Raw genomic sequence first — 24095 nt, forward strand, 5'->3', positions numbered from 1 at the left:
TCATATGTCTGTAATATATATGTAATATATTGTATTTTCCTTGCTGCTTTCAAGATATACTGTTTATCTTTGGCTTTTAACAGTTTGAGTATCATATGGGCTTCTATCGGCATAGGCTGCAAGATATTTATTCTGTTCAGTGTTTTCTTTTCATTTTGTGTGTAAAAATTTGTTTTTTTTTTAAGATCAAATTTGGGAAATCTTTGGCTATTATTTCTTCAAATATTTTTTCTGCCCCATTCTTCCTGTCCAATTACACATCTTTAATTTTACTGTTTGATCTTATGTAACAGGTCTCTGAGGCTCTGTTCATTTTTTTTCCCCAATTTTTTTTCCCTCTGTTCTTCAACCTTGAAAACCTTATGTTGATCTATTTTCAAGTTCATGTAACTCTTTCCTCTGTCATGTCCGTTTGGCTTAGTCCATCCAGTGAATTTTTTTATTCATAAATTCATGTTTTTCAGTTTAGAATTTCCATCTTATTCTTCTTTTATTATTTTTATTTTGCGTTGGGACTTCTTATTTCTCAATGAGCGTTTCATTTATTGAAAGCGTGTTTTGTTTTACTCCACCGAGGATAGTTATAGTAGTTGTATATACCTGTCTCTTCCAACATCTGTTTCATTTCATGGTCAAACTAGAATGATTTTCTTTTTTTTCTGAGAACGCGTTTCATTTTCTTGTTTTTTTTTGTATGTTGGATAATTTTGAACTGTATCCTGGACATTATAAATGTTAAGTCATGAGGACTTTGGATTCTATTATTTCCCACTGATGAATAGTGTTTCCTTTATTTTAGTAGGTCATTCTCTTGGCTGGGCTTGAACTGTATAAACTCTGTTGTTTATACTCTGTTCGGATCTTTTGCCTTGAACTGGGTTGCTTTGAGTCTGTTTTTTATCTGTGTGGCGAAGGGGTCAGTCGGGGAGGTGGATATTCGCTCTGCTGCTGGTCCCCTTGCCCTTGTGGGATTTTCCCACTCGCTTCGATATTTGCAGTTTGCCAGCTTTCCTCTTCCGATTCCTTGTGTCAGAAAGACTGTGGGCTTTTCTGCGTCTGCCCTCACCACTGTGCATGCTGCATGGACTGCACCTAGCCCCAGGCTAAGCACCACTGACAGGCATTCTCTCATAGAGGTGCCTTTCTCCTCTTCTCCTTGGCAGCCGGAACTCCCTCTCCGTCTGTCTGTCCGTTCTCCTTTGCTCTCACGCAGTTGCTTTTTCATCATGTCCAAGCTTTGTTGTTGTTTTCTGTGAGACAAGGAGGGAGAACTGTTGGTAGAAGTTTCTTTCATCATAGCCAGAAACCTCTTCATTTCTTTTTTTCTTTTTCCAAAGTACATTTTATTAAATTTATTGAGGGTGATATTGGTTAATAAAATTATATAAGTTTCAGGTGTACCATTCTATAATACATCATTTACATATTGCATTGTGTGTTCACCACCCAAAGTCAAAGTCTTCTGTCACCATACTGTCATCTGTGTCTTCGAGTTTTTGTTTATTTGTCTTACTCGTTCATTCGTTGCTTTCAGTTTAACATTGCACATATAGGTGAAATCATATGGTTCTTGACTTTTTCCATTTGACTTGTTTTGCTTAGCATGACACTCTCAAGATGCATCCATGTTGTCACAAATGGCAGTATTTCATTTTTTCTTATGGCTGGGTAGTATTCCGTGTGGTACATATGTACCGCATCTTCTTTGTCTAATCAACTATTGAAGCTCGCTCTGGCTGCTTCCATGTCTTGACCACTGTGGATAATGCTGCAGTGAACATAGGGGTACATGTATCTTTACGAATAGGTATTTTCGAAAATTTTGGGTAGATACCCAGAAGAGGGATTGCTGGGTCATACAGTAACTCCATTCTTAATTTTTTGAGGAACATCCATACTGTTCTTTACTTCTTTTTAATTTTTAAAGATTCCTCCTTTTCATGTTTTATTTTTCATAAGCATTTTTCCATTGTTTGTTTCTATGTTTCTATTGATTGAGTCTTCATTTTTAAAAAGCTTCTTTATTTCTAATTTTCTCAACAGTTCTTTCACCTTCCTTTTAGAAATCTCTCTTCTCTAGTCACCTAATTTCAGTGTGTTTAGTAACATAGTTTTAATCATTTTCTTAATTTCTTTTAGCTTATTTTGAAATATAAAATTATACTTTTGATCTATTTAGTGCTCTTTTCTCTGCTTGTTATTCTCTTACTCTTTCTTCTTTTTCTGTTGTTCATTTTTAAAGTAAAATAAATTTCCCTGTAATTTTAGGAGGGAGTGGTAGATCAGGATAACTTCAGGGCTCCTCTTCTATTTTCTTGTTTTGCAAAGTGATAAAAATATTCTGCTGTATTTTCTGATACTGGCTTTCTTCGATTTCCTTCCCCGCTTTTATTTGGACTTTGTTTCTCCTTTGCATCTAATATCCTTACACTGTGCAGTGGGGATTTTATTCTTAGCAGTTTCTTCTGAGCGCAATACTTTATCTTGAAGGTAGCCTTGGTTTGTTAATTTTTAGGTTTGAGAGTCTGCTCCCTCACTATAGATCTTATTCCCCAAAGGAACCCCTCCTTGTTTTGACTTCTGTTTTCAGATTGGGCCACCAAAATTCCTGTGAATACCTGTAGGCGATTTGGAGATTCCCCTATTCAGAGAACCGTCAGAGGCTCAAAAGCCTCCTGTTTGCGTCTTCTAGCATGGATGCTGATACCACATGGGCGTGTAGTTGTCAGAAGGGCTACCCTGCCACCTAGGTTTGTTGTAGATATTGTCAGCCAGTCTTCCAGTTGTCATCTTCCTTGGTGGGTCTATTTTTAGTTGAGGGGCTTGGGTTGATTCAAAACTTGAATTCTTGAGAACCCCTTCTGCGGACATCACTGAGCAAGGTCCAGCATGAGTCCAGGGAGAGCAGGGTTCACCACAGTTGGAGCTTTTGGTAGATGTAGAAATGTGAGCCAGGTACTGGACCTCTGGTAAAAATAGGGTTGGGGAGTGGGTTACTCTGTATTTTCTGCTTGAGCTCAACACGACCTACCCCTAGTTCTTAGAAATAGGTCGAAGAATAATTCTTTGGGAGTAAAACGAACATCCCCAGACTGTGGAAGAGAGTAGGAACTTCATCAGTTTAATAACAAGTAAGAAATGGGGGCTCACTCACCCAGGCGTTCTGCCTCAGGTTAAAAACCCAGTATATTGGATGCGGGGCCCTTAGTGATGACAGTTTTCAACAGTGTGTCTCTTGAACCACAGTGCTCTGATTGTGACTGATTGCCCTCTATACCTGATGCACAACTGGGTCTTTCCCAGGAGAAAGGATGCACGGGAGATACATTTTTTTGATACCATGAATGTCTAAGCATGCCTTTATTTTTAATTTACAGTTTGCCCGAATACAGATTTCTGCTTTGAGAATTTTTTTTTTCAGGGTCTTAAAGGCCTTGCTTCATTATTATCTTGCTTCCAGGGCTGCTTCTGAGAAGTCCAAAAACTCTTTTGATTCTTAGTCTTTTCTAGGTGATGTAAATTGTTAAACATCTCTAGAAGCATATAGAATCTTTAGTCTGTCACCAGTTTTGGACATTTCAGGATGATGTGCCTTGTTATGTGTCAATTTCTATTTATTGTGGTAGGCCTTTTAAATCTATATTCTAATATTTTCTTAACAATTTTGTTAATGATATTTTTATATTCATTTATTTATATATATTTTTTAATTTTTCAGTTACAGTTGATATTCATCATTATATCAGTTTCAGGTATACAGCACAGGTGTTAGACATTTATGTAACTTACGAATTGACCCTGCCGATGCCTTGCACCCACCTGACACTGTCTATAATATTACAATATTATTGACTATAGTCCCTGTGCTGTACTTTACATGCTCGTGACTATTTTGTAACTGTCAATTCATACTTCTCAATCCTTTCACCTTTTCACCCAGGCCCTCCATCCCCCTCCCATCTGGCAACCACCAATTTGTTTTCTTGTTAACGATTTTAACCTCTTTAGTTTTGCTCTTGCCTTTCCTGGAAATACTTGTATTCTGATGTTGGACTTCCTGGATTGATCATTTCTCTCTTTTTTTTTGTTCCTTTCTTTTCTTTTCTTTTCTATTTTTTTTTTTTGTACTTTAGGAGAAATGTCCTCAACTTTCTCTTCTAACCCTTTTATTGATTATTTAAGTCTAGGATCACATTTTAAATTCACAAGGACTTTTTTGTGTCTTTCTTTGTTCTGTTCTCTGCATTTTATTTTTAAAAGGACCTCAACATTCATTTTTTGGGAGTAGAGTAAGTATCTTATCTTTCTGATATTGATAACAGTTTTTAAAAAGGGTTTTTTTCTCTGACACAGATTATTTTTCTCCAAGTTGATTTTCTGTTCTTTCCCATCTGGCTTCCATGTTAGAGGCTTTATTTAGATGTCTGGCCATCCGTTGTTTTTGTCATGGTTAACGGTTGGGACTACGGAGCTGACCTGAGCACGTCGGTGGGCCATTTACTGGGAAACCCCTGATATCACTGTCTATCTTCAGGCCTTTCCTCTTTGATTGGTTAGGTTCATGGAAGGAAGGAAGAAAAAAGAAGATTCCAATCGCCAGCCAGAAGCGTAAAGGTCTGGCTACTAGGTGTTGGGTAAGGCAGGCTAAGGGTGGCTTGGCTCTGTATTCAGTATTCATACTTCAAATACCCACCAAATTTCCTTGGTTTAGGTGGGTTACCCCCACCTTCAACTGTGTTTGGTTTCTTCCATTCCAGAGACCCTCTGGTGTATATTTTCTTTAGACAATAAACTTCAGATCCACTGAGCTGGGTGGGGTGGGGTGGGGTGGGGGTGTTCCGTCAGGCATGTGAGGTAGAGGAGAGAATTTAGGGATCCAGCTGCTTCTTAAACAGCTGTCAGCCAATCCCTCTCTGTTTTCAAGCTTTCATTCTTGTTCCACACCTCTAGTGCAGAGTATTCTGCTGCTGCCAATTCCATGCCTTTTGAGAATTCTGAGATGCATATCGTTAGTTCTCAGCTTTCCTTGCTGCTGACCTGGGATTCTACTCTCTCTGGTCTTCCGAGCCAATTGCTACTTGTCTTTCGGCTTTCAAGCTTCCAGAATTATGTTGCTGTATGTTTTCTTGTCTATCATTCCTTTCTTCTTTAAAAGATTCTTTTACTGGAGTTTGTTGACATTTTAGGTGTATATAATTGAGATGATCGTGTTCACATTGTAGTCTTAACCCAGAAACTTTCTCTCATTTTTTCATGTCTGGCATCTTCTCATTCTTTACGTCTTAAATATGATCTCTTATTAGAGGCCTTCCCAAACTGCTCTGTGTAAAGAAATTATTTTCTATCTCCTTCTTTATTCTCTTTTTTAACTCCTCATATGGTTCTTTTTTTCCCCGTATGGTTCCTTATAGACCTTTAAAACAGGCTTTTTTTTGTGTGTGTGTGCTTTTTGTTCATCTTTGATTCTTTACCATAAACATCATGAGATCAGGAGTTGTCGCTGTCTCATGCCATGTTTATCTCTAGCATTAGGCACATAGTTGACCCTCGGTAAATATTTTCTGAATGAGTAAAAGAATAATTTATATGTAGACTGCATGACTTTTCGAAATTGGTAATAATTTCCTCAGTTTTTTTAAGTATAGAAAAAGAAGGACGGGGGAGCAAACTAGCACCTAGGATTGTTGTGAGGTTTACAAGTGTTAGTAAGATTAAGTACTTAGAATCATGTGTGGTACATAGTAAATACTAAAGAAATGTTATATTTTTAAGAGTCTTAAAGAGTCTCTAAAGAGTTATGATTTTATATTTAATTGTTGTTCAGTTTTGATCAAAAATCATTGTAGGATGGACTGAATTGTTCTTGAGAATTGTATAGTATGTTCTGAGTCAGCACACTACAGATTGATCATGAATGTCAACTTGGACTTTAGCACTGTCATGGAAGAGACTGTACTTTAATAGGAAAGTAGAATCCCAAATTTTCACAGTTTGTCCATGTAGCCAGACGTTTAGATTTCAGGATACTACTGTTTATAATTCATCTTCTTGTTTAGGCAGTCTGGGGTATCTGCATCTTCTTAAGGAGCATAATTTATTTTTGGTGCAATCATTTTCTTTTGATATGATATGCAGCCACATTGATTGGACAGATGGTTGATAATTTAAATACGTCTTGAGTATTGCACTTAGATATGGAAACTTAAATGATTCAGACTCATCAGCCTCTGTATATCTCTGAAATTATTTAATTTCTATCAAATAGCTCCTTAGTTCCTCAAAAATCTATGATTATAGAGAGATCAGTTAAGTTTAGCAATGAGAGATTAAAACATTCTCTAGTTTGCATCTGCTAAATTCATATATCTGGTTTTATACTCTCTGAACAAATCAATAATACTCTCGTTTCCCTATTCCCTGCCCCTCCCAGTCCTTGCAGTTTCAACTACGGTATTCAGATGTCTTGTCACACCAGAAAGAAAGCACAAGCTTGTGTGTCACTCTTTGGAAGGGATGAGAGGTACTTAAAATTTGCCTCTTATATGCTTCAATTTCAAAATCTTTTTTTTGCATAGAGTAAATTTAGTTGTTTTCATACATTTGACCTAATTCTCAGTTTCAAAATCTTGATCTTGATTCCAGTAAACTTTTAAAAACAAGTTTTTATAACCTACCCTGATTACATGAAAATAAAACAAAGCTCCATATTCCATTTCAAATTATTACTAATATCCACCAAGCACTCAACTTGCAGAAAATTCACTGCCTTTATCATTTTCTCCATCACACCGTGAAATGAACTGACTTTCACAGTTCCTAGCACAAGCTCAGGGTGATAGAAACCGGAACAATGGTCTTCTCTTTTGACTTGAATAAATTATTTTTCTCCTTTTCTTAATTGCAAGTGCCTCATCTTCGGCAAATGAAGCATCTCCATGTTAACATTTTTTCCAATTGGCAAGTGGTTAGATCCTACTAATTCATTCATGAAAGCATTGGATGATTTTAGGTATCTACGTTTTTTTTTTTTTTTTTAACATGCTAAAAATTTAAGGTGGGTTATAACTAGTTCAGTTGTTTCTCTTTATAGGTGACATATCAGAGAGTGGCTCTATTATTTACCTTCTATTTGACTTTGGACAGGTTACTTCTCTAAGCCTCAATTTTCTCATTGGTAATATGGGAATAATAATAATAATAATAATATGATAATAATAATATTTTTATGTTTACTGGAACAATATAAACACTCAGAATTTAGAATTATTACTGTGTTAAGACTCTACTTTCAGGGATCATTTTTATAGAATTATTACTGTGCTTACTGTGACCCAGAGGATGAGGATTATATCTTTTTATTTTTGGTTTACTTTTACCACTAAGTGGGTGTTCAATCAATATCTGATGACCGAATAAGAACACTGATATCTTTCCCTTCACCTTTGCTGCTTAACTTTTGCTTAATGTATAAAATTCCGTAGAACTCTTGACATTGTTTTTCACAAATTAATTGCTTAAAAATGTAACTGAATAATGTATGTGGAAATGCTCTGAAAATGTTAATGGCTGTACATATGTAATTAATTGATGATGACGATGATGATGATGATGATGGTGGTGTTGGTGATGATGGTGATGATGACAGTGGTGGAGTCACTTGCTGAAGAATGGGAGTGTTCTTTGTTGACCTCTCCTGTCTGCCGAAAGTGCCAGGTAAAGTTTACCACCTGGAACTAAAGCCAACTGAAGAATAGCTATGTAAGTATATAAGTATTGAGAAGAATTAACAATGAAATTTGTGACATCTGACTTTCTTTTGCTTTTGAGGGGAGATTTGACTGTTTTGGCTCTCTGAAACTATGTATCCTTTTTTGTCACCGTTCATTTGTATCTTTTACGAGGTTTTGCTTTCAGTTAAAGAGGATGACCATCCTCAAAGAAGGAGGATTATTCTTTGATCAAGGATTTGCAAAGAACTCTGGTTCCTCTGTTCTCCCCTTATTGCCATTTCTGCATATCTTTATTATTAGCTATATTTATTTTTGTTCTTTAAACAAATGATTCTCTGAATATAGAATTGGATTTCAGTACCAAATGCACTAGTAGATTGTGTGTGTGTGCGCGCGTGCACGTAGGGCGTTATGATTGATTTTGTTGATGAAAGCTCACTGCTGTGTTTTCCTAACTCCACAGGTTATTCCATTTTAAGGGGCAGAGTATTGGACTAGAAAAAGGGAAGGAAAAGGATCTCACTTGTTATTGCTAATTTGGTAGCAATTCGTTATCTACTATGTGTCGGTCATTGTGATAAGTAGTTTATAAATGTAAAAATTTTAAATCCCCATTTTATAGACTAGGAAATTGAGACTCAGGGAAGTTCATTACCCAAGTTCTCATAGCTAGTAAGTAGAAGAGCCCAAATTCAACGGACACCTGGGTTTTAGTTTTAGTTGACTCTAATTTTCTGTATGCTTTGAACTCTTGGCTCCACCATTTTCCACCTCTAAAAGAGATTGTGTGTGTGTGTGTGTGTGTGTGTGTGTGTGTGTGTGTGTGTGTGTAAAAAGTTCCACCTGTTGGGGCGGGGTGAGGACGAGTGTTGAAGCAACTTTTGTAGTAACTGCAGAAAAGTACAGATGTATAATGAAGTAAATGACAAAAGGCTTAGAGAAGCTGGAACATGGGGGCAGAAGTGGAAATAGAGAGGAACCACAGGACCTTAGCGCTGTGTTCTCGTGGCCTTCATTGAGAGTGTGATTAGTGCAAGTTCTAGTTTTGACACTGGCAGGGAGGGAGGAATGGGTACACATGGAATGCGTAAAACGCCCCTCACGAATCTTGTTTGGCTTCTCATATGAAGGGATTTGTTTGTTGATTTTATTGGATATGATAGTATTGTGACTATGTTATAAATGTCTTTATTAGTCAGAGATTTTACTAAAGTATTTATAAGTGAAATGATTTGGTTAATAACATTCGTTTTAAATACTCAAGCAAGAAAATTGTGGAAGAGGATAGATGGTGCCTAGTAAAGTTGAGTATTGGGTACAGGTACTTCATTTTACTTATTTCTCTACTTGCATGTGTTTAAAATTTATGTAGTACAAACTAAACAAATAATAATAATAAAAAAACCAAATCAAACCCTCTCCCCCCAAAAAAGGTTCATGTGAAATAAAAGATAAATGGAGAAGAAACAGTTATACTAATGAGGAGTTTTAAGTGTAGTGGTCTAAAAGCATACAAGTGACTTGAATTTTAGGCTCAGTGGGTATCAGATAGGACTTCAAATTCTGGTCTGTTTGTATAACATTATCCTCTAACCGAAGTTCCCTCATCTTGAGTTCTTTAACAATATTAGGAGTTCAAGTTGTGTCCTCAAATCGGATAGGTAGCCTGAGCACCTTCTCAGGGGTTCTCTATGCTTCTTATCCAACAGAGGAAGGAAACCTAACTCATTCTGAATACAACACGGCCAATTTTAGCTGTGCTATAAACCTTGTATATTTTCTGCTTTTCCACCTGAAATTTTTTTCCCCCAAAATGTCCTTCCTAGGGTGTTCTCTGAAGGGTGTTTCACTTTCCTTCATTTGGAAGTGCATAGCTCTCATCCTCAGTTGACACTGACTCAAAGACTGAGGACTATTCATATTCCTCTGCCCTGACTATTCTCTGAGCTGGTCCAGTGAGACTGGGGCATCGATCAACCTATGACTGTAAAGCCATGCCCAGTTTCTCACACAGAGTGGTTACTTAGAGTGAAGCTCTCTGTCTGCCTCTCAGACTCTTGGAATAGGTCTTCCTTGCTCACTCTCCATCCTTGCAGACACGAGCCCATCCTCAGCCCTCAGCTGGCTTTCAGCCAGACCAGATCCACACCCCAAATGGCTAATGACAGAACAGTGGACTTTGGAAGAAAGTGATACAAGTAGTTCCTGCAAAGCAAATTGTTCTTCCTGTAAGTAGTAGGAAGGAGAAGTAGAGGGAACTTTAGTGTCATATTCAAGATCCAAAACTAGTCCATGAAAGGAGTATAAATTCTTAACTCTTTGCTGGACCAAGAATCATGTGTTATGTGAATTAATCAATTCATTCATTCATTCGTCAAGCATTTATTTGGGATGAGACACATTAAATGCTGGGTATATAAAAATAGACCATTTCTGATCTTAAGGATTTGATAGCCCAATGGTGGAGATAGTGAATTAGTTAATAATGATAGCCTATGGTGGTAACTGCTATCATAGAGGGAAGCCCTGTGGACTATGAAACTGTGGAGGAGAAGCATCTAATGCAGCTTGTGGTGGGGAGGGTTAGTGATCAACAGCAGATGGTAGGGAGGGTTAGTTATCTACAGCAGAAATGGTTATAGCTAAGCTTTCAGGAATTCTTAGGAGCTAGCCAGGCAGAGAAGTACAGATTGCATCCCTGTAGAGAAAATATTATGTGCAAAACCATGGAAGGGTAAGAGCATTGTAAATTGGGGTTTCTGCAAGTCAGTATGGCTGAAGTGTGGTACATATGGAAAAGACAGAAGATGAAGCTTGGCAGATGAGCAGGAATTCGTTCATGCCACACTCTATGCTGAGTTAATAGGATTTCAACCAGCAGGATATGAGGAAAATTTGCATTTTCTTTTGAAAATTTGCATTTTAGAAAGATACTTTTGATGCCATGTAAAAAAAGAGTCAGAAGGGAATAGGTCTGGATATCACATCAATAATCTAGGAAAGAGATTGTACACAGGCTTGAATTAAGGTGATGTAAGTTTAGATGGAGAAAAGAATAGATTTTAGAGATGATTTCTAAGTAGAACTAATTGGACTGGAAAGTAGAATATATTGGATATAAGAGATACTTTGAGACACACAAAAGTAGTGAGTTAAGACAGATATTCAGGATGATTAAGAAAGATGTCTGATTCATTACTGATCCTCTAATCAAGAGAAGAAATGAAAAAGGTACTAGGCATAATTTTTACTTTAACTGTTGCGGTGAATATTTATAGCAATCCAAATTTGTGAAGTACTCTTTATTTATGTCTGTCATTTCTCAATGAAGGGTTAGACTGAAGAGAAGATGCATAATTTAAAAAGAGGCAATGACAGCAAATCCATAAAACCTTGGATTTTATGTAGTGGAACAAGACACTAATAAAAAATTAGATGGAATTAGGATGTGTGCTTTCATATCTATAACATTACTAAACAACTTTTTCAAAAAATGTGGGGAAGTATTACTTTAATTTCTCATTTGGCAAACAGAACAAAACAAACATACAAGTGAATAATACCTGAGGCTCAAAGATATTAAATGATTTGCTTGAGGTCACACATAGCTGTAGGTGGGAACTCACACTGATCCCAGAGCTCTGTGAAGGACATTATGGTAACTGCAGGACATTGTGATAACTCCGGGACATTCACCCGGTATGGTTAGGGTCTGAGACATAAAAAGCAAAATGACTGACCTATTTGAAAAAAAATAAAAGAGAAAATACTGAAATCGATAATGAAGAACCTATAAAAACCTTTGGCATATATATCAAGTGAAATAATTATTTGGAGTTCTTTCGGAAAGAGAAATGGTAGGAGAATAAATTATGAAAAAGAGTTCTACATTATTTACATATCATACAGATTTTACCTGGAAATTACTTATTTGTGTCAATGAAATTAGAATTGTAAAAAACTTATTTAGAGAACATCGACAGGATATAGGATAGCTGACATTTAAATTTTCATTTCATTTCAACCACTATGTTAAGGTCGACCCTCTGCTATGTACTTAGCCTTGTGACAGGTTCTACGGCAGTTACAAATGATAATAAGGTAGTTCTGTCCTCAAAGATCTTAAAGTGTTGTTAGGGATAATAGATTTGCAAACATGAAACTAATTTAGAACCATACAGAATAGTTTATTATCAGTGAAAAATTTATACAATGAAGTGATGAAAGTTTTGAGGCAGATGCTGAGTAGAGAAGCAAGACAGCGATCATGCCCAGAGTTAATTAGAAGACTTCATGAATGGTGAGATTCTTAAGATGGGCCTTGAAGGATCAAAGGGAATTGATTTTTAAAGAAAAAAAGCTTAGGACTAATGAAGTAAACAAGTTTCATTTTGTGTTTTCTATAAAAAACCATTTAGTCTAATATTTCATCTGTTCACAGTGTTAATGAAATATTGGAAAGACTCTAAATGTCATACAATAGAATAAGGAAAGTATTAATATTTCATGCTGTACCAGACAATTAAATATTATTAAGCTAGTAAAAATAATTAAAGAATGAATGTGGCCTGGTAAAGAAGTCTGGCTTGTAGCCAGTTAAACTATCAGTTCTACCATTTACTAGCTTTGTGCCTTTGGGCAAGTCGTTCTTTTCCAGCCTTGGTTTATTTAACTTTAAATGGAAATGATAATAACCACTTTGAAAAATTATTGTAGTCTATGGCCATACTACCCTGAATAAGCCAGGTCCCGTATGATCTCGGAAGCTAAGCAGGGTCAGGCCTGGTTAGTACTTGGATGGGAGACCACCTAGGAAGACCAAGTGCTGTAGGCATAAAAAATAAAATAAAATAAGAAATAAGGCTTTGTAAGCTGACAAGGGCCTTGCAATCTGTGAGATCAACCAAGGGTTGCCTCGCCTAAAAAAAAATATTATTGTAAGGATTGAAGATGATGTATATAGAGCACCTGATAAATAGTGTACATTCAAAAAAATAGTGGCACTTCAATAAGCATTATCATTCATATGTATGCTACTGGTATGTAAGAAATACTGTCTTTCTGAAATGAAATTCTTAATTATTACCAAGAGCTCTAAAATGAATATTTCCTATTTGACTCAGTAATTCTACAATTAAAAAATTATTCTAAGGAGATAACTAAAAATGTGAGCATATATTTAAAAGGATATTCTTTGCAGCATTGAATAGAATAGTGAAAAGTAACCCAAAATTTCACAAACATGTGTTTGGTGAAATAAATTATGATTTGTTTGCATAAAGGAAAATTATAAAGCCATTAGACCGATGATACAGTAATGTACTTCTGATATAGAAAGTGTGAAAAGCAGATTCTAAAACTTTATACAGTAAAATTTCTTTTTCGTGAATATATATTTTTGCAGAGAAGATTTTCTAGAAGGATAATACACCAAAATATTAACTAAGGTTGTCTCTGAATAGTGGGCCTTTAGGTGGTTTTAGTTTTTTTCATCATACTTACCTGGATTTTTTACTTTCATGGTCATGAGCATAGATAATGCAAAATTTAAAAATGACAGTGGGTCACGCTTAAAAATATTTAGTGACATTTTCAAGAAAAATGATTTAAAACATGTATTATACGATCTCAATTTTGTTAAAATATTCCTATATCTTTGCCTAAAACGAATGACTCGATTTTTCTTTTGTGGCTTTTTCTCTCAAAATGTCGCAAAACTGTGATAAAATAGTGGAGGTAGGATGAGTAGCAAAGTAGAAGCGAGTAGAGGAGATTGGACTCGTGTACGCCTGGATAAAAATCATCACTTTCTCAGACTCCGCCCCCCTCCCCCTCCTTTTCTATGTGTGTGTGTTTTTGTTTGTTTTCATCACAGCTTTATCAGTGGGCTTTCTCGACCATTTTCATAAAAAAACAAACAAACAAAAAAACAAAGTTGAACCACTGCCAATATCTACTCTCTCCTATTCCCCTTCTGTTCCTTTCGTCCTTACTGGGACCCAGCATTCAGCGCTCCCTAGTCACTGGGGAGATGCAGTGATGAACAAGAGACAGTTCTTGGAACCTCCTTTCACTTGGGAGAGGCAGTCAATGATCACCCAAATAACTGTGCTAGCTACTGTAAAAAAATAGAAAATTATAACAGGAAAATGGGGGTGGAGGTCAGGGAATCAATTTAGACAGGGAAATCAGCTAAGACTTCCATGGGAATGTGACATTTCAAGGCAGCCTTAAAGTTTGAGTAGGAGTTAGCCAGACAAAATATGGAGGGAAGAACTTTTAAGAAAGAGGGACAAACACATATAAAGATTTTCAGGCAAAAATAGCTTTGTATGTCTGCTCTTGTGATATATCATGAGGTTGGAAGGTAGGCAGGGACCTGGTACAATATGTTAAGGATTTTAGGTTTTATCCTGAGGGCAGTGGGCAGCCACTGAAGGATCTGCAAAAACCCATTTATATTTCAAAAAGATCTCTGGCTGCTCTGAGGAGAAAGAGCTGGAGACAAGCAGGAGAGAACTGGGAAGATGAGTTCAGAGGCTTTTTAGAATTGATCTGATCGGGAAATGATGGTGCCAGTAATGATAGTGAAGATAAAGAACAGAAGAGGTATATTTTGGTGGTAGCATTGACGGGACTTAGTGACAGATTGAATTAAGGGAGTGCGGGAGAAGGAATAGGAGCTGTCAAAGATGATTTTCTGAATACTTTGTCGGAGTGACTTGTTAGATTTCATAGATGGTGGAGCAGGAGTGTTTTGGGGGGTGAAGGAAGAGATAAAAACTCAGTGTTGGACATGTTTGCTTTATGATAGCTATAAGATTTCCAATGGAGAAATTGAACAAATGAAGTCTATGACTCAGAGCTACCCATCTAGGGTGGACATATAGTTAAGAGTAAGTGGCATGGACAGCACTGAAAGCCTCGTGGATGGATGGGATCGCCTGAGCAGAGGATTTGGAGAGAGACAGATGGAGAGTCTAGAGATGAGCCTTGAGGAATTCCAGCATTTGAACATGAAATAATGGGGGAGATGGCAAAGCACATTGAGAGGGATACACTAGGGAGGTGGGAGGAAGATGAGGAGAATCAGGGAAGCCAGTGGGAGAGTTTCAAGGAGGGAGGGGTTGGCTGTATGGGACGTGCTGAAAGGCCTGGTGAAATGATGACTGGGAAGCGCCCATTGAGTTTGGCAACGTGGAGGCTCTAGATGATGGTGGAAAAACAGATTCGGCGCAGTGGTGGAGGTGGAAGCCAGCCTGGGGTGAGTGGAAGGAAGCATTGGAAGTGATGGAGAGAAGAGAGAGTGTACACAAGACTTTATAATCTTGGCTCTGAAGAGAGATGCCAACAGCTAGAAGGGAATGTCAAGTCTACCAAGAGTTTTTTTTGGTTTGCCTTTAACAAACATTATTTGAATGCTTGTGGAAATGATTTAGTAAGGAGGGGGTGATTAATGATGTGGGAGAGACGACGGGTGGATGGAGAGCAGTAGTGATGCGATTGATGTTTGATAGGAAAAGGAAAGAGGGAGATGCAGGTAGCCTTTTGATACCTACTGTACTTTGAATGTATGCTAGGTACTATGCTGAGTGATTGGCACAGTTAGTGATTTCTTACTCACAATTGCCCTATGAAGTTGGTATGATTATCCCCATTTTACAGAGGAGGAAAATGGGGTTAAGTGGAGATAGAGCAAAAATCTGAATCCAGAACCGTTTGCTTTCAAAGCTCAGACTCTTAGCTCTTACTTATAGTCGTACATGATTTCCTCTATTAGTCAGCCTGCTAGGGCTGCAATAACAAAGTACCACCGACTGGGTGATGTGAACAACAGAAATTAATTTTCTCGCCGTCCTGGAAGCCTGAAGTCCAAGACGAAGGTGTCGGCAGGTTGGTTTCTCCTGAGACCTGTCTCCTTGGCTTGCAGACGGCTGTCATCTCTCTGTGTCCTCACTTGGCCTTTTCTGTGTGCACAGGCATCCCTGGCATCTCTCCTCTTCTTATAAGGACACCAGTCAGACTGGATTAGAACCCACTCTAAGAGCCTCATTTTAATTTAATCGCCTCTGTAAAGGCCTTATCTCCAAATACATTTTGAAATTAGGACTTCAATATATGAGTGTGTGTGGGGGGGAATTCAATTCAGAACAGATGGCTTCTATTTTCTCACAGTGTAAGGAAAAGAGTAGGTTTCGGAGGAATATTGAAGAGCAGGGAGAGGGAGGAAACAGTGTTTGTCTTAGGGTCAGTTGAGGTGGGGGATAATTTATTTACATCCGTCCAGCCCGATTATCTTGAGTTTCCGCAGCAATATTCAGGTTTATGGTTGGAGTGAAAAATAAGAACTGTGAGCTGCAATGAGGCTGCTGGGTGCTCACATGGGCTTGCTAACCAGCCGAGTGACCATCTCTTCTGTGCGAAGGTGAAATGTAAATGAGTTATCCTCAGCACAGTTACAAATTGCAATATGTCAGGGACCTTTCTGGCTGTTCTTAAACAGTCGAGAATATGAAATTAGAGAAATCTATGCCTGTTAAGATTTTGTTGCATTCACCAATGCAGAAATTAGCAGGAACATCTTTCCAGCCATTGTTATAAATTGTCTTTCATGATTGCTCACCCCACTACCTTTGTTCTTTCTCCCTCCTCCTTCCTTTCTTCCTTCTTTTTTTCATCTGCACTCATCAATATTTATCGAGCACCTACTAGATGTCTGGCACTAGGAATAAAAAGAGTCAACAATCTAGTGTGAGAGACAGATGTGTACATATGCAAAGAATCTCAAAGTGATAAGTGTTATTATTGAAGTAATAATTCATTTGTTCATTTATCCCACAAATATCTCGAGTGCATACTAAGTGCCAGGCAGCGTGTTAGGCTTGGGATAGAGATATGAGTAAGATATAGTTTCTGCCTTCAAGAAATTTACAACCTGGTATAGAAAAATAATCAGGTAAGTAAAATATGTGACGTTTATAAAATATTAAAAGATCTCAAAGAAGAGCGTGCTCTTGTCTGCATTTCCTTGCATGTTGGATACCCATTGAAAGGAGTCATTACTGCATTTCGACAGAAGGAACAATAAAAAGAACATTTCTAAATGCTCGCTTTCATTTTGTAGTGACAGTTTTATAGCTCTTGAATTATGAGCAAGCATTGAGTTGGGGGATCCATGACTTTTCTCCTCATTTGAACTTATTGTCCACAACCTGCACTATCAACACCTTTTTAAGGTGGTGGAATGATTAACAGTTTTCCTGAAATACTCAACAGGAACCTACTGAATATTAATGCTTGAAAAAAGTCAGTCACAAAGCGTTACTGTGATGATGGATGAGCAGAAAGCATATACTGGCCTAGCACATACCTTAAATATTTGGGACTTGGAACTACGTATTAATGTGAGGGTAATGTGATTGAAAACAATAATGAATGGCAGATCAAAAATGCTGAGAGGAAAATGGATTTTTGTAGATTGTAATTCAAACATTTTCAAGTATCGCTTAGTTTTACCTTATCTCAGGAAACAAGTTTACAACCAGACACTTATGGGGTTAATGGATTGTAAACTTGTTTTCTTCAGAGGTGGTATGTTATACACACTCAAGGTATTATTATCTGCAACCTAGACTTATTTTTCTGGGAAAATGCTAACCATATTATGGAAATGTATAGGTAGTAAGAGAGGGAAAAGGGAAATATAATAAATGGTATATGTGAGATTTAGAATCAATGAATAACCTAATAACAGCTGAAAATTGCTTTGAGGTCGGGCAATGAATGTACTATTTGCATATTGACTGCATTTCAGAATCTTAGTCTAGAGCATGTCATAAGAGTCAGGGTTTGTAAGTCCTAGTCTAGCTCTTCCGTTGACGTCCTAATGTGTCTTATTTCCCTTGTCTTTAAAATGAAATGGTTCTGGGAAAAGGTCTCCAAGTGCCTTCCAGTTCTGATATTTCATCATTCTGTGATTCTATGTCCTACGTTTATCAAAAGCATTTTGATGTTCTTTAAGTTGCTTGAGCCAGAATTTCAGTTAGAATGCATCCAGGAGCCTATTTCCATGGGCTGTTGGGAAGAGCATGGCCTTGCTTCTCCAGGACTTGATATGTCTTCTGTTAACTGCTGACAGTGAGCCATTCCACCCAAAAGGCTCCCTTGGTAGCCTTAAAGATTGAAAGGACAAATGGACAGTGTTGAGAGCTCTGTGGAAGAGGAGACCTGAGAGACGTTGATCATCATGGCCCCTTGGGATTTGCAAAGAGGAATGACTAGAACTGGGCCATTCACTGCAGCCAGGTCAAAGGTCAGGTCAGGAATGTGGACAATGCTGGTGACTCCAGGTAGGTCTAGGAGGGTAAATAAGCCTATTTAGTCCCTCCTGAATCTTGAGAAGATCTGGGCAGCAAAGCTAAAAAGCTTAGGAAGTCTACTAATTTCTGAAATTCCTTGGAGGAAAAATGTGACATTCGTTTTTTAATATTTTTATTACCACCCAACCATTGTATTCTTAATTTAAAACTCACTAAGTTAATCTATTCATAATATTCTCACAGTTCAAACATTTGTTAAACATGCTTTTATGATCACTTACTGAGTTAAAAATCTGGTTTTGACTAATGCCATTGTGCAACGGACTCCCTACATTTTAGATCTTGTAGAGTGTCATTGAAAGACCTTTGAGTTTTCTCCTTCAGTTTTAGTTAAGCAATATTAAATATAATTCTCTGGTAGCAGAGATTTATATCTATTATTATTTGCCTAATAATAAGCTGACTTGGGGGTGATTATAAAATGATTTGAAGTACTGGCTTTTTTAATGCTAAATAAGTAATAGATAATTTGTGAATAGGATATTAAACCTGATTCCTAAAAATTATTTTGTGTGCCGAATACAATTATAAGAAATTAAAGGTCTTTTGTAATTGTTTCTATCATGAAATACTAGTAAAAATTTACATATTTTTCGTAAAATACCGATTAAATTTCTGTATCTGATCATTAAAAAACACAACTGTATACCTAATACATATTACAAGATGATTCTTCTTTTTTTTTTTTTTTTTTTTTTTTTTGCTTTTATTTAGTTGCTTCCAAGATCCGGTACTTACAGGAATATCATAACCGGGTTCTCCACAACATTTACCCTGTACCTTCAGGAACAGATATTGCAAACACCCTGAAATACTTTTCTCAGACCTTGTTAAGGTAAGCTTTAAAATATCCTCTGCTTTGAAAGAATTATTAGGTAGTACTGCCAAATTGATTGGGACTTAAATTTATTGGACTCAAAGTTTTGAAGGGCCTTACATTTTCTAGAGCTCTGCCAGAAGAGTCTGGACTCAAGTTCTCTGAGTGTATATAGTAGATCGGATCACAGGCCTAAGTGAAAAAAAAAAAAGAGTGGCAAGGCTACCGCCTGCTTTCCTCAGTTGAGCATCTTTTCAAGAGATTAACACAGTGATAACACTTATATGTCTGGCGGTAACACAGAGTGGAATTAAAAGAGGAACCTACATTGCTAAAATTAAGAATAGAGAGCACTTACGGTCTTAAAGAAATAGAATTATGTAGCATTTTAGGTTCATCAGTAGTATTTTCTATTTCTTAAAGTATAATATATGGTAATAACAATTACTTTTAATCCATGTAACACTTCAAGTGTTCAACATGCTTTATCATTGATATAGAAATTCTACGGATGATCAGGAAAGAAAAACCAAAACTGTCTGCTTTTACTATAAGGTAGAGACAGGAGGGACCTATCTGCTTCACAGTTCTCATTAGGAAAATCAAGCAGATGAAGATGAGTCTTTCAAGGAAAGATTCAATTGTTTGGGGAACACTTAACTTTCCATTAAATTCTAAGGCTTAGTCTCTTCCATTACCATGATCTTCTCTTTACAGATCTGATTTTGGAAATACATACATTGACTTGCTACTGTTTCTTTAGCTACACAACAGCAAAAGTTTTGTAAGACAGGTATTAGGGAAAGAACACCAATTTGGAGTGACGTAGAGGCAGGTGAAGTTCCTAGTGGTCTCAGGTGTTGCCACGGGCAGACTGAACACTTTGCAGAAAGAAGCTTCACAGGGTCGAGTCAGTTATTAGTCTTCTGCAGTCCTGCTACCTCGTGGTTCTTATTCCTTGGAATATCTTTTCTTCCTTAGCACCTTTAGTGTCCCTCTTCAATATCAAAGGGCTTCTGTATATCAGATCCATAGATTTCATGCCGACACAGTGAATTTAGGACCTCGTTATAGGATATTTCTCTTCTTTTCAAATTGCAGTGGAGTAATTAGCTCAGTTTTCATAGCAATGATCAGATAAGTTTATACACCAAGATATTTCATTCTGTTCTTTTGATTTCTTCTTTTGTCTGTGAGGTCAGAGTTCTCAGTGGGAAACTTTCCTTTATCATAAATTCTGAAAGTTGTCAAATTGAGAAGCGCTTTTCAGTAAGAAGCAAATTTTCAGTTTCATTTGCAAAGAAACTGTGACATCCTAGTTGGCTCTTTGAAGCTGACCATTTAGGTCTTAGTCATTGTGCCAAACAGTTAAGAAATTTAGGATACTGAAGTCATGTTTGCAAAACATGAAGGGTCCATTTTCTTGAGCAGTGGGTCATTGGAATATGATCATAGGTGATAGCGCTTTAGTGCTGAAACAGGTTAAGGTAGTTTGTTCAAGTGGCCATTGGAAAAGATTCTGTGCAAGTGAGCTGAGTTTTCAAAGGGAGACATCAACAGTTACCACTAATGGTAATAACAACAATAGCTATCATTATCATAGTAATATTGTAGAATAATAATAGTAATTATATGTGTCAAGCACTGTCCTAAGCACTTTACATGTGTCATCTCATTTAATCCCTTACAATAACTCTAAGAAGTAAATGTACTATTGTATCCATTTTACAGATAATGAAACAAAAGTATAGAGTGGTTAAATAAATTACTCAGGGGTACATATCTAGTGAGTATTGGAAAAGGATTTGACCTTGGTGGTTCTAATCTGTAGCACAACAATTATGTTATACTGTTCCTTTTTAGTACTACTAGCCACCATAGTGCAGGGACACTTCTTTTAGTGACACCTTGGTTTGGCCTTTGAGAATGCCTCCGCAGAGTAGTTCTGGCTTTCTTTGAGATAAAGGGAAGAAGTGAAGTGCCTAGTGCTAAGATTAACCATCTTTTTGGAAATTACATTGAACTGTACCTGAGGTGATATGGACAGTGTTTCAATTCTCAGGTATTTTAGTGCTGTCTCCTGTTGAGCAATTCATTGCGGATAGCAGGTCACGGAAGAGTTGACAGCCTAAAGGACACACATTCACACACATACACACGAAGTAGGAGGAAGGTAAAACACTGAGGAATGCAACATATCACAGGTTGGGCTTGAATACTTACAGATTTAACTCTTGGGCTGATTCTAGTGCATTTTCTTTCTTCCTTTTTCTTTCTTTCTTTCTTTCTTTCTTTCTTTCTTTCTTTCTTTCTTTCTTTCTTTCTTTCATCTCTTTTGTTTACTGGAAATACAGAACTTACAACTATTGCCCTGTATATTAGACTAAGCTATGACCACTTTCACTGTTGGTGTATACATCCATAACAATTATATTCATTTTTTTAAAAATTTAGTTTATGCTATTAGAAAGTTCACAACAAATAAGGTGGTCTAAGTATTTGGTGTCCAAGAGTATTTACAGTAAGATTTTCTACTTACCAACAAGATGGTTTTTCCCTTTGCATTTTATATGATTTTTACATTCAGAAGCACTTCTTGCTTTCAGAATTCAGATTCTTGGAAGAGAACAAGAAGAAAGAATTAGAGATGAATTCTCGCAGAGTAACCCTCTGCTTTTCTATTTGGGTATTCCCAAGGAAGTTAAAATTATTATTATATTGGTTAAAATATGTAACTTGAAGTTCCAGCAGCTGCATTTGAGTCAGAATTTCATTTTTAGAATAATAATCCTCTGTTACTCGTGCATGCATGTAACTTTCACTGATTTCAGTAGCGTTTGTACATATTTCCAAAGGTAGAGATTAGCCTAGCTATTTAACTTAATTTAATCCACAGGAGCGCTGAGATTACATGTTAGCCTAACTGACTATATCAGCAGTTGAATAGTTGATGAATGTTCACTTAGCTCACAATTAGACTCATGTTAAAGTTCATGGAGTTCTCCTAAACTCTAGGTTAGCAGGTGAGTCATGTGTGTTATTCAGCTTGCTAGCCCTTGATCCTAGAGCAGTGTTTGGTTCTTAGAAGAGGATCAGTAAATATTTGTTGAATTGAATTGACTTTAGTTCAGATTTCATCCATTGCAGGCACCCTTCAATAACATTTACTTCATCTAGCAGTGACCTGGGGTCCTGGGTAAAATTTCATCTGAGTGTTGAGTTGTACTCATTTTAATTTAGTAGGGACCTAAGTGTAGGAGTGGACACTCAGTTTACACAAAACTTAAGGGGTTAGTTTTTTGTTTGCTTTCAGTGTTAGAAGCGACTATGAAGATCATCTAGTTTAATCCCCCTTCATCGCTACAGACATTTCTGTCCATTTTATATTAGAAGCATTCGGGGGCCATGTTTTAAATATCTAAGGTCTTCTTTAAGGATCTTGCCTTTCACCTGGCAGAATATTAAAGGTTTTCAGTCTTCCTATGTTAAACATTCTTTTAGATTTTCTTCCCAGATCTCTCTTTCTTCTGGTGCCATTCAAGCTGCTAGTGCATAACATCGTTCTAAAAATCATTAAATATGATAAGGGAAAGCTACTTGCTGCTAACTCTTCAGAAAAAGTTTTATATGTTTTTTTTAAAAGAGATTCTAGCCTAAGTTCAATAATCTGGATTGAATTGTAACTTCTAATTATTTAGGGAAAATATATAGACCTTCAACTTATTGATTTGAAGTCCACAGAGTAACTTTAGGGCATAGCATGGCCAAATAAATTTTGTTTAGTACATAAATTCAACTTGAATGTCAAAATTCATAATCTTATGGAAGGCTTATTTTATGTATTAATTCTCTGTGCTATAAATACCTCAGGGCCACTTCTCATCTTTCCCCCACACCCACAGAGGTCTTCTCTTGATTTCTCTTGATGCTGGAAATAAATGCTTCTGAAAGAGGATCTCAGGAGGGAAAAGGAAAGGTGAAAAGTTGGCTGCTGGGTCAAACTCTTCTGAGCAGGGTATTCTTTCTGGTTGGGTGTGCAGACCTCTGGAAAAGAATTTCACTGGGGAAGATGGTTTTATCATTCCCAAGTTAGGCAGTTTGGTTGGGGAAATAATTTTTTTTTTCTGAATAAACGTCACGAAACATCATAAAATCACAATGCATTGTACATTTATTCATGAGCCCTTCTTAAGTTTTTCCGCAAATGAAAACATTTCCTTACATTGAAACATGAATGATAATTTAAAGCTGGTTTCATGGATAGCTCATCTTCAGCCATTTTCCCTCAACCTCACCTTCTTATTAAATCTGAAGGCAGTGAGAGAGAAGTTTTACTGTTTCGATGCTGACATTCTTCCCTCCCTGCATGCATGAAGTCACTGCTGCTATCATTTGGGAATCCTGCATGTACAGGAAGGGAAAAATATCATCGTAGAGTCTCCAAAGTTGATTTGACTTAGTGTCTGTTAAATTATATCAAACTTTGGAAGAATACTAATATATATATTTGAAAAAATGTGCTATATTTCCCCTACCGAGGAAAAGTTTGACGAGAGCACAGTACTTAATTTTAAAGGTGGCATTAATATATGATATTTAGCTAATTTTATTTTCTATGGCAAAATAATATACCACTCCTATCAGATCCACATCTTGTAATTTTGAAAAGATGCTGGTAGTAGGCTAATTTAGGGCTGAAGTTTGGGAAATAATATTTCTGACTTATATCCATTTTGATTCTAAAGGCATTTTCAGTGGGATAAAACCCCATAGGATTAAAATAGATTTTTGGTGACTGGGCTTATCAAGAATGTAACATTGAAAGGTGGTACTTTTAGGTGTAATTGAATTATATGAGGAAAGTATAAAGTCTGATGGAAAATCTGATGGTATTTTACATTAGATGAAGGCAGGCATGGGTAACTGGAATGTTGATATTATCCCATTGTAAAGTATAAGCTTACGAAGTTAAATACATCACACACACAAAAAGGTAGATTAAATCCCTTTAAAAGTTAAAAAAATTACACTAAATCTTAAGTTATTTATTGCTGAGAAGTATTATATAACTATTCTGAAATTATTTGTATTATTATTAATTGTTTTTCCCCGGACATTGGGTAACAGAAGACAAAGGAAATTGAGGTAAATTAGGCACATAGAAAGTAA

General features: G+C 36.7%; 1 protein-coding gene and 1 pseudogene across 18 annotated transcripts in view; both read left to right on the forward strand.

The window, feature by feature from the left end:
- UNC79 (unc-79 homolog, NALCN channel complex subunit) overlaps positions 1 to 24095 on the forward strand; it is a 217591-nt gene that overhangs the window by 14245 nt on the left and 179251 nt on the right. For 11 of the 18 annotated variants that reach the window (XM_016145481.2, XM_016145485.2, XM_016145489.2 and 8 more), the window contains exons 1-2: positions 17572 to 18079; positions 18824 to 18944. The exons of 2 other annotated variants lie outside the window; for them this stretch is intronic. In XM_016145481.2, coding sequence (XP_016000967.2) covers positions 17977 to 18079; positions 18824 to 18944 — 224 coding nt within the window. In that variant the 5' untranslated portion in view covers positions 17572 to 17976. Of the gene's footprint in view, positions 1 to 17571; positions 18080 to 18823; positions 18945 to 24053; positions 24072 to 24095 lie in introns of those variants that run through there. 5 more of the 18 variants (XM_016145493.2, XM_016145484.2, XM_036238688.1 and 2 more) reach the window with 2 other exon arrangements.
- LOC118600928 lies at positions 12446 to 12564 on the forward strand (annotated as a pseudogene).

Source organism: Rousettus aegyptiacus, unplaced genomic scaffold, assembly GCF_014176215.1.
Source record: "Rousettus aegyptiacus isolate mRouAeg1 unplaced genomic scaffold, mRouAeg1.p scaffold_m13_p_3, whole genome shotgun sequence".
NCBI lineage: Eukaryota > Metazoa > Chordata > Mammalia > Chiroptera > Pteropodidae > Rousettus > Rousettus aegyptiacus.